General features: G+C 39.0%; 1 protein-coding gene across 17 annotated transcripts in view; it reads left to right on the plus strand.

Annotated features, from left to right (window-relative positions):
- SYNE2 (spectrin repeat containing nuclear envelope protein 2) overlaps positions 1–17,571 on the plus strand; it is a 272,956-nt gene that overhangs the window by 94,419 nt on the left and 160,966 nt on the right. For all 17 annotated transcript variants that reach the window (XM_036238293.1, XM_036238291.1, XM_036238296.1 and 14 more), the window contains 11 exons: positions 1,882–2,016; positions 3,403–3,561; positions 5,678–5,889; positions 6,047–6,137; positions 6,947–7,062; positions 7,658–7,784; positions 9,287–9,444; positions 10,233–10,383; positions 11,036–11,646; positions 14,765–14,944; positions 16,242–16,392. In XM_036238293.1, the coding sequence (XP_036094186.1) occupies positions 1,882–2,016; positions 3,403–3,561; positions 5,678–5,889; positions 6,047–6,137; positions 6,947–7,062; positions 7,658–7,784; positions 9,287–9,444; positions 10,233–10,383; positions 11,036–11,646; positions 14,765–14,944; positions 16,242–16,392 (2,091 nt within the window). The remainder of the gene's footprint in view (positions 1–1,881; positions 2,017–3,402; positions 3,562–5,677; positions 5,890–6,046; positions 6,138–6,946; positions 7,063–7,657; positions 7,785–9,286; positions 9,445–10,232; positions 10,384–11,035; positions 11,647–14,764; positions 14,945–16,241; positions 16,393–17,571) is intronic.

Below are 17,571 nucleotides of genomic sequence, written 5' to 3' on the forward strand. Positions count from 1 at the left end.
TAGAAGTTATTTTTGGGTGCATGTTTATCAATAAAGACCCAGGAATGTTTTATACAGACAATTTTAGGCTGACTTTTCATGGTTTGATAGGCAGCTTAAGATGTATCCACGTTAGACTCTTATTAATTAACACGGTGGGAGGTACTTGGTGCAGGTGGGGGCGGGGTGCGGGGTGGGAATAGGAAGTAAAGGTAAAACAAGGTCTCTATCCTTGGACCGTTGGAGAGCTAGGGTAATATATGTTCTTTCCTATGTTCACTTACTCAGTAGTTAACACCCTTCTCGAATGTTTAAAATGAGTTAGGCATTTTGTGGGAGATAGAGAGGAAGTAAAGCAATACGTCCAGTGCCACTGCGTCCAGTCTCCGGAGCAGGACCTGCCCTAACAGCCTCTCCATCCTCTTGTGGCCTCCTTCTCTTTTCTGGGCCTCAACCCTATTCTGGCTCTCAGGATTGATAGCCATATTGAACCTTAGTATCAGCCATTTCCCACAGCTATCTTATGCTGGTTGTATTTTGGTAGCCACCAACTTTGACCAATTCTCTGTCGTTTTTCCCCCTACTTTTACTCTGAGATTACTCTGAGTGCTGAACTGACCTTAAGAATCTCTGGTTCTTTTAAATAATCCTAGGTTGGATTTCCAGGGAATAGATTTAGTCATTTCAAGAAGGCGAGAAGGAAAAAGAAAAAGTTGGCACTCCAGACCTTTTCTCTTCCAGAGAGAAGACTTAGAGGTGTCAGCTGGTTTTCACACCATTTTCCTTCACCAGCCACCTTCCTTTTGGAATATGAAACCAGGCATTTACTCTATTTGTGCCTGGCATTTAGTAAAGTAGTTGCAAGGCCCCTACGCTGCCAGGTACTTTGCTGAAACCCCTGGGTCTCCAGGGACACAGGGGTCATAGGAGCCCCCTGCCAGCATATAGGGTTAGAATATCTCCCTAGGTCATAAATCCAGCAGGAAGCTTTCGAGGAGGTCTCTGGGGCTTAGCATTGTACCTTTTCTGTGCTAGGCCCATAATAAATAATGTAATGAGCGTGTGGACAAATTTCCCACCCTGCTTAATTGCCTTCTCCCCTACAATTACTTTTGTCTTCTCATCTCCTACAGATTTGATGCCTCTTTCACAGGGCCCACGCTATTTTTTCTTCTGTCATTCTCCAATGACCTAAACCAGGTTTCTGCTCTTAAGAGTATTATTGCCAGGTAATAGTCTATAAGAGCGAGTTAGTGTGAGGTAAGAAGCAGACATATTCCTGGCGAGACAGTCCCCATCCCTAAACACTGCCCCTCTTTCTGTGGGATGGGATTATCAATGTGGTTAGTCCATGTGTTTAGTCCATGGAAAGATAATGTTGCCGTGTAGCATAGAATACTTGTGTACAATATTAAATATTTGCCATATCAACACTGCTATAAATGGTATATCATTGTAACACTAATCTCTAATACACACTGGTGTACCCTTCATATTGTGTTGCTTATGCAGTGGGTTGCCTGCTCACTACTTAAGAACTTTGTAGGAAACTTTGCCAGTGGCTCATCACCCTGCACAACAAGCCTTTTCATTATTTATCAAAGGGGCAACAAAAATCATTTATTATCATAAAGAAGTCTTTATCTGGGCCTCAAATGTGTAACTACATTTCAATAAGAAATATTTTGCAATTTTTTTTCAAAAGAATTCAGGCATGCAAATGGAATATCAACCTCACTTTATGAAGAGAAGTCTTCCTTAAATCTTTAGTCTTCCTAGAGTCCTTTTCCTGGTTCTATCTGTGAAAGACCTACCAAAATTAGCTTTGAGGACTTGGCAATAGAATGAGGCTTTCATGTTCTCATTTGCATGTTTTCATTTGTTTGTTTTTTTGTTTTTTAGGAAGCCCTATTAATTTTTAATTCTAAAAGTCTGGCCAAGTATTTGAAAGCTGTTGAAGAACTGAAAAAGAATGTGACTGAGAATGTAAAACTGTCTTTGGAAGAAAAGAGTAGAGATGCCTGTGCCAAGTGGGAGGTAAGAACATGCATTTGTATGTGGGGCTTAAGCTTATGGATCTGACCCTGGAGCTGTTTGGCTCCAGTCATTTTTGGTGGTGCCCCTGTCCACTCTGTATCACCGAGGGCTGATCCCTGGAGGTTGTGCATCTCAACTCCTGCGGCACCTGGCTTCTGTTTGTGTTCAGCCAATGACAGCACTGGAGATTAGAGGGCGGATGAGGTGGGGACAAGGGAGAGCCCAGAGGCTTTCTTTTCCTCTCCCTCGGACAGTATCTCTGGCAGCTGTGTCTACCCCTGGCTGCAGATTCCGTAATTCCAGACTCTGATGGTTGACCCTTCTGCCTGGGTTTTACTAACGTTTCCAGCCCAGCGGTGGTAGCAGCTTTGTGCTGATGCTGATCTCTGGATTGCCTTACTGTCTCCTCTTTGGCCTTCGTCTCTTGTGTAATCAGTCCCTTGCATATAATTTCCTCTGTGTTAAATAGTTAGTGTTTTCTCGTTTCCTAATTGGATCCTGACTAAGACAACACATTGCCACATATGGACACACAAACCCAGAGTTTCACAGGTATAGGCTTTGGTGGCAGGTGGATAAACCTGGATCTAGCAGCTGTGACCCTGGCAAATTGCTATCCTCTAGGAGCTTCACTGATAAAACGGGAATAATTCCACTGACTTGGCAGGATTGCTGTAAGGATTTATATAAAGCACCCATCACAGACATTGTGTTCAGTAAATGGTATTTAGTATTTACTATTTGCATGTGTTTGAATATATAGAGAGAATAAAGTAATATAATTGAATATATTCTCATAAAGGTCTTAAAACACATTTTGAAATAAACTTTATTTTTGAGCAGTTTTAGATTTACAGAGATAGTACAATTGCTACAGTTATTACAGAGATAGTAGAAGGAGTTCTATTTTATTCCATGCCCAGTTTTCCCTATTATTGACATCTTACATTAATATTGTATCTTTGTCACAATTAATGGATTAATCTTGATACATTATTAACTAAATTTATGCTTTATTCATATTTCCACAGTTTTCTCTCAGTGTTCTTTTTTATATGTTTCATAATCTCATCCAGGTTACACATTATAGTAACTTGTTATTTCTGCATAGGCTCAGATGTATATTTTATATCTGTTTTCTCCCAGTCTGCAGCTTGTCTTTTAATTCTCTTAATGGTGTCTAACACATTTTTAGTTGTTAGGAAAAAAATAGGTTTATGAGTCTGGTATACATTTAAACATCCTCCCCAAAGACACAAAGATGAATCAGAATTTCATAAGTTCTATTTCTCTCCTTTGTTACTACGAGCATTTTTTATTGTGTTTTTAATGAAAACCTTTTTAATACATTCTGTTCCCATGGTTAATACATGCCTTTGTTTGCAGTCTCTTCAACACGAAATGTCTTTGTATATTCAACAACTAAAAATAGACATTGAAAAAGGAAAACTTAGTGACAGTATTTCAAGACTTGAAAAACAAATAAATAAAGAGAGGAAACTAATTCGCAGAGGAAAGACCAAGAATCTCATCAAGGAACATGAGGTAAACCACCTTTTTCTATTTACATTTTGTGGTTTTACCTAAAGGGTTGTGTATGTCTTTTACGTAGGATTAAATCTGCTTTAAAAATTACGTCAGCCATCTCGTCCCCTGGGGATTATCCCTTATATGGTTCGAGTTCTAACTAGAGCTTGTGCTGCTTGCTTTTTAGAAGTGAGATAAATTCAGATTGAGTTAATATTTCATGACTTCCCTGATATTTTCAGTGGCCCTGTCCTTGAGACTGGTTACACATGTGCCACCCGTTGCCGAAGCATCCACAGTTGCTTTTTGTGAGGACACAGTGTCCTCAGAAGCACAGCTTTTGTGAAAGATACCAAATCAGGGTATAAACCAACTGGGGCAGATCTAATGATCTCCTTTTGGCCCTCATCCTATTTGAACACTTCTATGTTTTAGACAATACTGACCCCTCTTTTCACTTCTTTTAAACTTTTTTTTTTTTGCTGTGGCTCTCCTGGTGTCAATCTTCCTTGTTTTTTCTTATTTTTCGGGGGCGGGGAGGGGGGAGATGCTTCTTTACAGTGTACTTCACAAATACCCCTTTTTAATTGTGTTATCTTAATGTTTTAGTTTTGGGGGTCTGTTTTTGGCTAATTTCATCCTTGCTCTAGGCCATTTTCTGCACTCTGGGGTTTTAGCTGCCCTCTCTACAGTGATGGCCCTAAACCTTTATCTCCAGCTGAGCCCTTTCCCCTGAGCTCCAGGTTCTGTTTCTAACGGAGACATCACCAGTGTTCTTCAGAGATGTCACATGCAGCATATTCAAAAAACGAACCAATAATCTCAAGTGTTCCTTCGTCTTACACATCCTGGCTATGAAAGACTTTGCTGTCTCAGAACTCCCTTCCCATCTTCCCCTTTCCTTCCCACTCAGCCTTAATGGAGTTGGGTCCCAGGTCCCATCTGTTACTCTTCAGAACAGCTGCTGCCTTTTCTTCTTTTCCATCAGTGTTGCCACTCCCCTCCGCCCAGGTTATTTTCTCAGCACGATGAAGGTTACATCATCTTCCAGATGCATCACCAGAGCTGTCCCTTTGAACCACAAACCCAATGCCACTGACTCACCTTACAGCCAGGACATCTCCAGACTCCTTAGGAGGCCATGCAAGTCCTTCATTCTCTGGCCTCAGGATATGCGTTCAGCATCTCTTTCTGGGTCATGCCCTCCAGCTGTATGAGGCTACTTGTCCTTTCTGAACATCTGGAGCTTTTCCTCTCTTGGCTGCTGCTTCTGCTAGGAATGCCCTCTCTCATCTTTTATCCAGAAGACTCCTGTGCTTTTTTGCATCGAGCTCAGATGGTATCCTCACATGGAGTAGGTTTTCTCTGTCTTAACTGACAGAGAAGGCGGGTAGTGTCTCTGTCCTAACACTTGTCGCACTGTGAGCTCATTATGTGTGTGACTCCTCTAGGGGAGGAAAAAGTTCTCCTTGACTCTCTTAGGGTCCCTGGCTGGGTCTGAAAATTAAACTGACAGAGATTACTAAGACAAAAGCATACACATGTTATCGAATTTTTTTACATGTACCGCATGAGTCTTCACAAAAGATTGAAGATCCAAAGAAGTGACAAGAGCCAGGAGTCTTTTATACCTTTTAGACAAAAGTATACATTTCTGAAGAACTGACAAGACAAAGGGATTTGGGCTAGGGGCTAGTGAATGGTGAAAAAGTAACTAATAGGATAAAGGTTAGTTTGCAGATTCCTCTGGCCCCTGTTATGTGGGCTGATGAGACTCTGTTTCCAGTAAAGGGAGACTTTATTTCCTGTCTTTAGTCAGAAAAGAGGGGGTTTTTCCTGTATTTACTACTTACTAATTGCCTTCAACCCAAAATAATCTTGTCAAAGAGGCATATTTTGAGGTGACATATTTTGGTGTTCTTCACTACATTACTACTAGACCGCGGTGATTCCCTTTAGGCCTGACTGCCTCATCTTTATTTTTCCTGTGACCGCTACCACAGCAGGCACACCGTGGACAGGCCTATGAAGGATCGTGTTGTTAAAGCCACACACATCTGTTAGTTTCTAATCCTCATGGACTAATTATGTAAACTCATTTGAAACACATTTTCTGCTTTATTTCCTCAATTAGGCCTGCTTTTCTGAGGAAGGCAGTCTATACCAGCTTGATCACCACATGGTTGTCCTGCGGGAGCTGTGTGAAGAGCTGACTTCGCAGAAGAGTCAACAGGAAGTGAGGAGAGTGCTCAGAGATTATGAACAAAAGATAGAAAGACTTCGGAAATGTGCTTCCGAGATTCATATGGCACTGCAGCCCACAGTGGGAGGCACGTCGAAAAACAGGTTAGTGCTTCATAAGAATAGCTTTGCATCAGGGGAAAAAAAACGAGATAAAGCCTCTTGCAAAGTCAAATAACATTGAGTATTATTTATTTTTCATTCTCCTTTAGGCTTCATTTTTTTCCCTCTATTACAATATGCAATTTTTATTTCTTCCTAGGGGGACCATGTACACATCTGAGAATGGAGGGAGGAATGCCCGCAGTGAGGTGCCATCTGCAAGATCAGATAATCAGCCATCAACTGAAAAGGTGTCAAAAGTGGATAACATATTTTAGAAGTAAACCTAATGAAAAAGGCCAAGTGTACAATAATCCACTTCTTATTAATTAAGTGTTGGTTTTAATTATTTGCTTCTTTTCATCGGCTGAGAATTCCTACCTAACTAATACAAGGAAGATTGCTTTTCAAAGAATTAGAATGAACCAAAGCTGTAGCAAGCATAACAATCTTATGCTGAGGATTCAGGCAGTTCTTTCAAAAAGAGACCATTTGAACCATTATAAATGCATGTTGTCTGTGCACATTACTGTTGAAGTAATAGAAGAGGTTGAGTTTAATCTGTACAGATGCCTCAGCATCATTGAGTTGAACTAGTTCATTTATTATTTGTCTTTTCTCATTGTAATTTCTTTTACTTTCCTTGAGAATTAAATTTTCATTTAGAATTCTAGGTAAGTGGGCATTCGCAGCCCAGACGGTCAGTCAGAAGGTATGGGGAAGGAACGAGGTATATTTGTTCTCAGAAATCTGCTCCTGCATGCTAGATTTCTGTCTGCTTGTGGTTGTTGGCTATGTGGTCACAAGAAGAAAAAGCATTTAGGGGTTGGGAGAACGCACTATGCTGACATACCAATTAGAAAATGAGACTCAGTCTAATAATAATCTCTTCTGTCCTATGGAAAGACCTTTCTCCAAGCTGAGAAACCTCAAATAAATTATATTATTTCCTGGTTTGGGTTGTAAAGAATCAGTGATATGACTTTGCATCATAAAATATTTATCTTTTCCAGATAAGTATATTGAATATTCTATGTTTATTATTTGCATATTTGCTTAGGCAATGGAGTCGATTAAAAATTTGAGCCTGAGATCAGAGTTTAAGCCTCAACAGGAAGAAAATATGGAGAAGTTTGAAAAGGATCACAGTACATCTATAAGTAGTTTATTAGAGAGGTAAACTTTTTTTATACGCATTTTATTATTAGTTTTGAGTATATAGTACATCGGTTAGGCATTTATATAGTTTATGAAACGATCCCCCAATTACTCTATCACTCCTCTGGCTCTACGTGTGGCCATTACATTATCTTTGACTGCATTCCCTATGCCGGGCTCCCATCCTGATGACCATCTCTTAACTACTAATTTGTACTCCTTTAACCCCTCATGCCTTTCTCCCAGCCCCACAACCTCCCTCCCCTCTGGCGTCACCACATTGTCCTCTATATTTGTAAGTCTGTTTTGGATTAGTTTGTTCTTTTTGTTTCTTAGATTCTACATATAAGTGATATCATATGGTATTTATCTTTCTTCACTCAGCATAAGAGAGGTAAACTCTTTAAACAACTGGAAAGCCCACCAAATATCTTTCGTCAATGAAACATGTTATACTTTAATAAGTTTTTATTACCTTTTAGTCAATTTTTACATGTGGTCTAGTAACTTAAACAGAAATTCCCTGATGTTTCTTCATGCATGATCGATATGAATTTTAAAAAATTTCGTTTTATTTTTTAAATTTAGTAATGTCACATTCAATTTTTCCCAGGTATGAAATACACAGAGAAACTCTTGAACTACACCTGCAAAACAACAAATTCAGAATTACCGCTGATTTCCCAAGTGACAAGGAAAGAAGTAGTGCTTGTCTGCAGGAAAAACTGACAGATCTACAGGTAATTATTAAAAACATTATTAGAGAAGTTTATCTTTTATTAGAAAATAATGTCACCATAAGTTTAGGTTTCACCATTTTTGCTGAGGTCAAAAACAAGAACTCGTTTCATTGGATTGCATTTCTAATGTCACCTGATTCCAGAAAGTGATTTGCATCCAAGCACCAAACCCAGAAAAGACTTTGGTTCAGGGTCTTAATTTATTGCTCATGCTCAGTTTTATACTCTAGATACTGTGGTTTGCAAAATGTTGGATTATTCTTGGGATGGGAATGAGGATTTAGATGAGTTGGTGAAAACAATGTGTTTGGAGGCAGTTTCAACCAACACTACTTCTGTGTTGCTCTAAAATTAATAATACATGAAAACCCTACATATTTGTTTCAGTTGTTCATCATCTTAACCAAATTGTCACAGTGTCAATCTGATGTTGGGCAATAAGGAAAGGGGCAGGCAGTGGAGGGAGTTTTCACTCTTAAGTGATGGATGATCTTCCTGGAGAGCCAGCAGAAGAATTATTGCATTTGATTCAGGAACTATAGGAAAACTACCAAGTGATGGGCACATCAATTATAAACTCTACAAATAAATACCTTTCTTATTTTGAAGATGATCTGTACATTGCAGTGCAGCATTTGTTGCATGCTTGGAAGTACGCTAGAGTGAGCTTTCACAGAAAACCCATCAGGTAGAGAGAGGGCCATGGGTGGTTCCTACAGTAGTACTCTCCCATATTTTCTAGTTTCCATCTTCCTTTCATGATGCCAGTTCCTGAGTCATACTCTACTGTCTGGCTCTTCTCTATTTTCTATTTGAATAAACAAAATTCATAAGTTAAAATATCTATTGTTCAAGTAGTGGATTTAGCATGTCTTCACCGCAATTAAGAAACTGCCTCGCGACCTTGCTCCAGGGACTGAATAATGAGTTAGTTAGAAAAGCTATATTAATCCTTGGGGAAAGTGAAGAACGAATTATACTAGTGAGCATGCAGTAAAATTTTGCAGTAGTGTCTTTTTTATTTTTTTAAATAACTAAGATAAGTAGCTGAAATGGTATAGAATTTTTACGTGTTTAAATATAAATCATAAATTTATTCACTTCTCATTTGATAGAAGTAATTTTGGTTAACTCCAAATTTCTTTTATTTTAGGGAGAAATAAAGATTTATTATCTAGAGGAAATAGAATATCTCTTCTTACTTCTGTATGTGTCTTTCTGAATCGTATTCTGTGCACCTACCTAACTTAGGGGAAGGGAGTAAGGGTTCCATTGAAAGCCACGTTGTCGACTCCCTTGACTTCATTTAAATGGGTCCTCTGACAGCCAGTTAATATCATTGTTCCCTGAAGGATACTTAACTTGTAAATGGTTAGAACATTTTCTTAAAATGTATTTTACGTGAAACTTTGTGCCCACAGTTGGTGGATGTCTCATTTTGTAAGAACAGAATAATTGTGTCTATTAACCCATTAGTTGATAACTTAATTTGTTTCATCTAGGTCTTAAAAAATGAAACTGATGCTTGCTGGAAAGAGTTCGAAATCACTTCACTGAGGTTAGAAGAGCTTGAGAGTGACATTAAGAAGCCTTTTATAATTAAAGCAAGAGACAGATTAAAGGAAAAAGAGAGCGAGTTTCAGATGACTCTTAATACCAGGTATAATTCTGAGATCTATTGATAATGAGTTTACTAAATTTTTAAATGCCATTTTAAGCTGTATCGACTATGTTACTTTATTTAGTTGTCAAAACAGTAAGAGAGGCTACCATTATGATCGCCATTTTACTGAGGTTGAATAACCTGACCAAGCCACACCACTGGCCAAGACTTAGCTAGAACTTCAAGCTAGCTATCTCCCCTTGAGCGTGAATTTGGCCATGTCACAGAAAGTCTCTGGGCCTTGATTTCCTTATTGCTAAAATGAGAGTGCTGTTATTACCCCTATACATAGGATGTGCATCCCCAGTACATATCCCCATTTCGTGTAGGAGGAAACTGAGGCTCAGAGTCTATATGTTAATTATCCAGAGTCACACATTTCAATATATTATTGGTAGAGCCTATTCTTGGAACTCTATTATATTTCTACAAATAAAATAATTAGTATTCATAATGAGGTTTCTTTGTCATCAAAGCAAAGTTAAATTACATTTAGTAATTGTATTTTGAAATGAAAGGAAAGGCTTAGTATAGTTTACCATTTTCCATTCAGTGTGTTATCTATTAAATTATTAAGAATATTTGGCTATAGCAAACAATTCATTCTTTGGCATTTTGGGTTGTTGGGTTTGGGTTTTAATGTGGTGATCTGTACATATCGTTGCATGTATATTTATTGGAGAGTTATTTTCTGTCTTGGTTAAGTAATGGACCTTAATATGTTTTATAGGATATCATTTTGCTGTGTTTTCTTTCCCCTCATGTCTGCTTTATTTTTCATCCAGAATGGAGTCTTTAGAGGCTGCATTACAGATTGTGTTACCTGTGGAGAAGGAATCGCTTCTTCTCTGTGGCTCAGACCTACTCCTTCTCCATGAATTAGCCATTCAAGAATTTCATCTCACCAATGCTGATGGCATTTACCAAAACCTGAGGGTAAATATAAATTCTCACGGTATATTTATAGAATAATTGATTCAGATATTTATGCGTTTTTAATTATACATCAAGAGTATATATTTAGAATACAAGCCAGGACAGAAAAATCTTCAATAATTTAGTAGACTTGTTATTTATTTCTCAACTCTTTAATTCCTTTCAAATTGGAAGTAGATACCATGGAATAAATAATGAGGTATTTTCCTTGAATTAGAAATGAAGGATTTCTTATAAATGCCTTTTCCAATGACTGAAATCTTAAATATTATACTAGACTCATATACTTAAGTTAGAATATTCCACAGTTTACTTATTCCAAATCCTATTTTTAATAAATATTTAAGTTTTTTCAGATTATAAACGGATGTCTCAACGGTTCAATCTTTAATTTTCACCGAAGCAATAGATTTATATACTTGTTTTCTTTTGGAGATCGAAACATCAGGAACGGTATAAGAAAATAAAACAGCTGGGCCATCTAATCATTTGTCATCAAAATGTTTCCTTCTGTTAAAACTGTCAGCCCTGGTTAAACTGAGAAGCGGTTTTCTAGATTTAAGTCTAGTTACATAATTTGAGGTTAGTTTCTGACATGCAGTCTTTCGTTTTTCTGCCTCAGTCTTTTCAGCTTTTCTTACCTTTATTTTAGGATATCCAAGATTCTATAGCAAAACAGATCGAAATCTGTAACAATTTGGAGCAGTCGGGCAACTTTGCATTAAAGGAATTACACCCACTTGAACTACATGCAACACAGAACATTATACTGAAACACAGAGGGCAACTCGAAGAGATGAACCACAGGGTCCAGAGGAGTAAAGATGCGCTCAGGGCTCTAGAAGATTTTTTGGCTTCTCTGAAAACAGTCGAACTCTCCGTTGAGCTTGTTAAAGACGTTTCAGCCTCAGGTTCACAGGTGGTACCAGAAGATACTTTGACTGTAAAATATAAAGAGGGAGAAATTTATCTGATGAAAGATAAGGCCAGACATTTGGATAAACGTTTGAAGATGCTTGACATAAGCTTTAAAGATGCCGAACGGGGTGAAGATACCTCCTGTGAAAAACTTCTCGATACTTTGTCCAAAAACCTATTTGAGACACATAGCTATGGTGGACAGGAGGAACTCACTGAAGAAGACAGATTACTGGAGGCTTGTATTTTCAAAAATAGTGACCTCCTGAAAAGTATTCAAGATGTGCACAATCAGATCAGTAAAGTTGGTCTTAAGGATCCAACTGTCCCAGCTATAAAACAACGGTAAATACTGTTTTCATCCATTTCCATCCAAGGTGACACTGTTCTGTATTTTCAAATACCTACTCGGTGAAACACATACTTCCTATGTCTTTCCATTTCTGTCCCGTCCCACCCTTTTCAGTCTTCAGCATTCTTTTCTCTAGACCTTTCAAATAAGCTTTTTTCTTGTTGACATTGTGCCTTTACCAAATGTTACATAATTCTTTTTTATTTTTTAACTTTTCATTCTCATCAACAAAGGAGTACTGAAATTAGATATGCTTAAAGGACGTGAGTTCATTCCAAGTCCCTTTAGTGCCGTGTATTTATTTATTAGGGTATTTTCCTGATGGGCGAGACCCGGAAAACTCCACACATTTGATAAGAAAGAAACAAGTGGTGGCAGATGCACGTGCCATATTCATCTCGACTTCTTCCTTCATTATTTAATTCCTCCTCTTCCTCCCAACAAGATTAGGGTGGAGACTGAATTGGGAGTGTTGGTGGGGGGGGTGGTGGCGACATGAGATTGAACTAAACTAAAGTTAGTGTTGATTCTGGAGACTGAGCAGAGGGTAAACTGAGGTTGATAGCCTTCTCTATGAGTGCTGCTGTTTTAACTCTGGCATGCAAAGTTGGCCTCTAGATCTTGAAAACAAAAATGTTAGCAAGAGTCAGTAATTTCTTGCGTCTGTTTAGCTGATCAAGCTCTTTCTCTGAAATTTCTCTGCGGCCTTAGTCTTAAGGAGACTTCCATTCCTCAGTGCCCAGTTCTTAATGCGGTATTAAACTAATTACTGATGTAGTGATTGATCCATTGTTAATAATTTTTTATTATAGATTAATGAATAATAAGTAATATTAATTTATAAATGAAAACTATACATCGTTAAATAATAAGTTGCTTTAATTTTTAATTTATTGATACATCAAGTATGTATCGTGTCCTGGAGATACAGTGGTTAACAAAATAGACAAAAATTCTTGCTCCTCATGGAGCATATTTAGTGGGAGGAGTAAGATGTTTAGTATGTTTGATGATGATAAAAGCTATGGAGAAAAATTAAGCAAGAAGAATGAGGGGGTTACGATTCAAATAGGGTTATCAGGGACATTTCACTGAGAAGATGACCTGTGAGTAAGGTGGGATGAGAGAGCTAGCCAAGTGACTACTTGGAGGAAGAACCTATCAGGCCAAAGGAGCAGTGACGGAGGCCAGGGGCGGCACGGGGCCTGGCACGTTTGAGAGGGGACCAGGAAGTGAGAGGGTCAGTGGTGAGGGGAAGAGGCATGAAAGGGAGTCAGAAAGGTAATAAGTAGAATGGGACTTCGCTCATGAATGGACTTGCAGGCCGTGTGATTACCTTGGCTTTTTCTTTGAGTTGGCACTGGGAAGTCATTGGAGGTTCCTGAGCAGAGGGAAATGATTTGGTTTTCGTTGTAACAGGACTCTCTAGCTGGTGTGTTGAGTGTAGACTCTGGAGTCCAGGGAAGACACAGCAAGTCTAGTTTGACCTATTTCAGTATTCCAGGTGAGGGATGATGGTAGTACAGACCCGTAGTGAGGTGGTGAAAAGTGTTAAGACTCTATATATTTTGACGGTGGAGTGTACAAGATTTGTTCACGCATTGGGCAGGGGTTTAGAAGAAAGATTGGACTTTCTGTTACTGGTCCACAGTACATATGCCCAATGACGCTTTGAAAGGCTCAAACTGAAAATGTCAGCGTTTGGGGTAAGAAAAAGTGTCGTGATCGAGGAGGCACCAGCCAAGAAGATGGGAGACCTAATTCTTACATCCATCTTTAAAAAGTACAGAGTTCAGCCTTCTTTTATGTCAAGGGAAGGGAAAATGAGGCAAGGTGGTTTTGGTAAAACTCAAGAAGCAAGCAGAATTCCTCTAATGATTAGTGTGTCTACATGTAAGGCAAAGCAGAGACTATTAGCCTGAAGGCTGTGGGAACAGTGCAGGCTTGAACAAGATGGAGTTAAAGGGACTGAATATTTCACTTTGTTGAGTACCATTACTGAGGCGAGAAAGGCTGAAGTTTATTTGGTATTGCATGAAAGATAGGCCTGCTCAACTTTAGAAATGATAGATTCAATATACTTAGTTTGACATGCAAGTAGCTATATCAGTAAGACTCTCACAGATAGATGGCATCAGGAGTTGAGAGGGAGGTCTGGGCTGCCAGCATACATGAGAGAGTTGGCAGCATTTGGGAATGAGATGGATAAGATGGCCAGCAGAGCGAGTTACAGTAGACAAGAGTCCACGTCGTATACTTGGGGGCACTCCACGTTCAGAGATCCAGGAGATGACGAAGAACCAGCCAAAGATTCTGAGGAGTGGCCAGTGTAGTAAAAGGAAAATCAAGAGTCCTGGGGGCCAAGTGAGAAGACCTTTCAAGGAACAGAATGTGAGCAGCTGTGTCAGATGCTGCCGATTAGTGCACGAGGTGGGAGCATGGATTTAGCATTGTGCAGGTTACTGGAGGCCTTGAGGAGCAGTTTTGGAGGATATGTAGAGAGAGAAAGTCTTATGGGAGTAGATTCCAAAGAAGTTGGGAGAAGTAGAGATAGTGTGTGATAAAAGCAATTTAGACTTAGGCGAATGGAGTTAATCCCACCAGTATTAGTTTGCACATTAAAATCCTCAGTTCCAATGTCTTTCACTGATGTGGGAGAGCTTTTTGTACACAGGGTCGAAATGTAAGATTTCCCTTCCTTCCTCCTTCCTCCTTGCCCCCTCCCCACCCCTTGCTTAGCAGCCTTGTAGTCCTCCGCCACTTATCTCTTTCCTTCTCTCCACACCATACTCTCTTTCCCACTCGTATACACACACATACTCTTTCTCTCTTTCTCTCATATACATATGTAGACCCTTTACAAGTGTGATCATCACACACAAAAAATGTTACTGTTTCTGGCTTTGTATATTTGTTATAATTAAAACACCAGGTTAGTCTTCTGGAAATGCAGAGAGCCTCTTGAACTCTGTAATAGAAATGTGTAATTTTTGTCTTTATAAACCTCATGAGGACAAATTTAAGTTAGCGTGCTCCCCTCAGTTACTCATACGTGTGTCAAGTCAAGTTGGCTAATAATTGGCTATCAAACGTTTCTCTTTCATGATCAAGGAAAAAATCATTAATCAGACTGGATAAGGAGCTAGATGACTGTGAAGACGAGAAGAAACACTTGCAAGAAATGGCTAATTCGCTTCCACAATTCAAAGATGGCAGAGAAAAAGCTCTGAATCAGCAGTGCCAAAATACAGCACTCTTGTGGGAGAACACAAAAGCTTTGGTCACTGAATGGTAAGGACACAAGTCTACCCCCCAGCACACACTTGCTTGTGCTCGCCATCACTTCTTCCCTTGTCACATTAACCTCTCTGACTCTGACCTTCCTGCCTCCCTTCTAGAAGGATCTTTCTGATTATATTTCACCCACTTGAATAATCTAAGATAATGTCGTAGGTTAAGACCTTTAACTTAATCACAGCTGCAAAGTCCCTTTTGCCATGTATGGTAACACATTTGCAGGATCCGAGAATCAGGACACGGACATCTCTGGGGGTTGGCGGCGTTATTTTACCACACAACCCTACTTGAATGGCAGATGTTGCCTGTCAGCTGCCACCATCTTTCCTGCAGAGCCTGAGTAAGGCTCGAAAGTTTTCTTAACTGTGTGACAGCCACTACTTATCAGTCCCAGCGATTCCAAATCCATGCCTTTTCCCCCGGAAGGGTTCCAGTTGGGTTAAGAAGTGGGAGGTACCAGTAGATTAGAGGTCAAGGTGGTCTTAACCATCCCCTTCCCTTTTCAGCAACTCCTACTGGTGTCCTTCTTCTTGACTCAGGGCGCTTTCCCTCTTTCCCCTTGAGGCCAAGTGGCTGATCTGCTGTTGTCCCTGGTTGCCTCAGCTCTCTGACGAGTTGCCTAAATTCTGCTGTCAGTGATTCTTTCACTACAGAACTCCATTTGATTATTCCTCCCTTTTCCTTCCAAAGCCTCAGTGTATAGTGGTCAAGATAAAGCCTGTCCGTGGTCTTTGATGTAGTCTGCTCTTCGATTTTAGTGGAAAGAATTGAGTTTCTGAGTGTTCAAATAACTTATCTAAGGTCCCATGACTGATTAGTGCCCAGCCCTAACTGCCATGTTATCTGTACTATTGTATCTTTTAAAAAGGACAAAACCTAGAATGAGTTAAATAAACATAAACAACCTGTGACTCACTGAATTAATATTGAAATAATCTCCAAGAGCAATGCTAGAGAGGGCACCGTTTTCCAAGATACCTTTTGGTTGAGGATGAAATTGAGATGCTGATTCCTTAAGGTTGTGAATCTTATGTTTCTTTTTAGATCATATGTCTGCTGACTTTTTAATATTGATCTGGTGAAAATACCAATCCAGTGATTATTTGTATAATCTACTTGCCAGATAAATATACGTACAATCATTCTTAGGTTAAATTGTTAAAACTGTTATAAATCACGTCAAGAGAAAAAAATTCTTCTACAAGTTATTAGTCATTATTGTAGGATACTTAGAAAGAATGGTTTTGTTATTTTCAGACATTTAGCTGTTTCACATTTTTTCTCTTCATAGCCTTGACCAATGTGAAAGAGTTTTGGAGCTCCTAAAACAATATCAGAACTTTAAAAGTGTCTTGACAACTTTGATTCAAAAAGAAGAGAATGTCATCTCCCTTCAGTCATCGTACATGGGAAAGGAGAACCTGAAGAAAAGGATCGCAGAGGTGAGTCCAGATTCCAAAGGAAACTCTGCACAGGGGCCTCACTCACAAACCGGACCACAAAGAGGACATTGCAAATGGAGTCATTTTTGAAACTTGGTTTAAAAGAAGTTACTAGTGACCTTATTTTACCACATATTCAAGAATATCTAAGAATTTATTGACTATATCACTAGAGCTTGGAGAAAAGTCATCCCCCAAGTTGATGGTGGTTAGTTTCTGCTTGGGTTTTGATGATACTGGCAGTGCGGTTCTCTTGGAGTCTGGGGTTGCCTCGTAAGGTTGTAGCAATCCTTGTACTGACCTTCTACCTAAAAGAAACTTGAGACTTCATTGCAGTCCTGAGAGAATGAGTATAGTAGGAAAGTCCCCTCTGTTGTTAGTGAATGAAGGAAAATTACGTGATGTATTCTCTTTCTATAAAGATGTGTAAACTGATCTCCAAGTTGCTCCATCTGTGTTCATAGCCTTACAATCACTTTATATTCTCAGACGAATATCATTTTTGGACACTAGGTGTCATCATTTTCTTTGATTTTATGTGGTTATCAAACCAGAGTGACAGAAGAATGGAATGGAGGAAGTTTGAAAAGAATATACTACACTACACTATATTATTATATACTAGAAAGTTGCTTTTCCTATTGGTTTTATGAATATTATGCTAAAGTGCTGTTGGTATGTCAAAAGCATGTGTGAAATACAGTCAACTTGATTCATCTGGTTGTTAGAAAGCAACTTTATTAAACTTCCCAGTTGTTAATATCAACATCAGTAGAAGCTTACATAGACTGGATTCTTACAATTTATTTTTTATCTAGAACTCTTGTCCCTGAAGCTGAAGTGACACTTGGGTTATAGACACATGGCTGGTGCCACAGATGAAGAATAACCCCTGTCTGGAACTCACTTTCTCATACTCAGTTTCTTGAAACTGACTGGTCAGAAAAAGCCCTGTTTAAATACCAGTTGTACAAAATGTGACTAGTTTCCTATGAGGCTTAATAGAGGGAGGCCACCAAGACCTTGAGCAGACAGTCAGTTGAAGTTACTCAGATGCAACTTGTATGGTTCCAACCAGAAAAATTGATTTTCTCAACAAATAGTACTAGCATGTGGGCTTGTGGTTTTAAGTTATACTTCTACTACCAGAAATAATAAAAATGATAAAAATGATGATGA

This window comes from Rousettus aegyptiacus, unplaced genomic scaffold (genome assembly GCF_014176215.1).
Source record: "Rousettus aegyptiacus isolate mRouAeg1 unplaced genomic scaffold, mRouAeg1.p scaffold_m13_p_3, whole genome shotgun sequence".
NCBI lineage: Eukaryota > Metazoa > Chordata > Mammalia > Chiroptera > Pteropodidae > Rousettus > Rousettus aegyptiacus.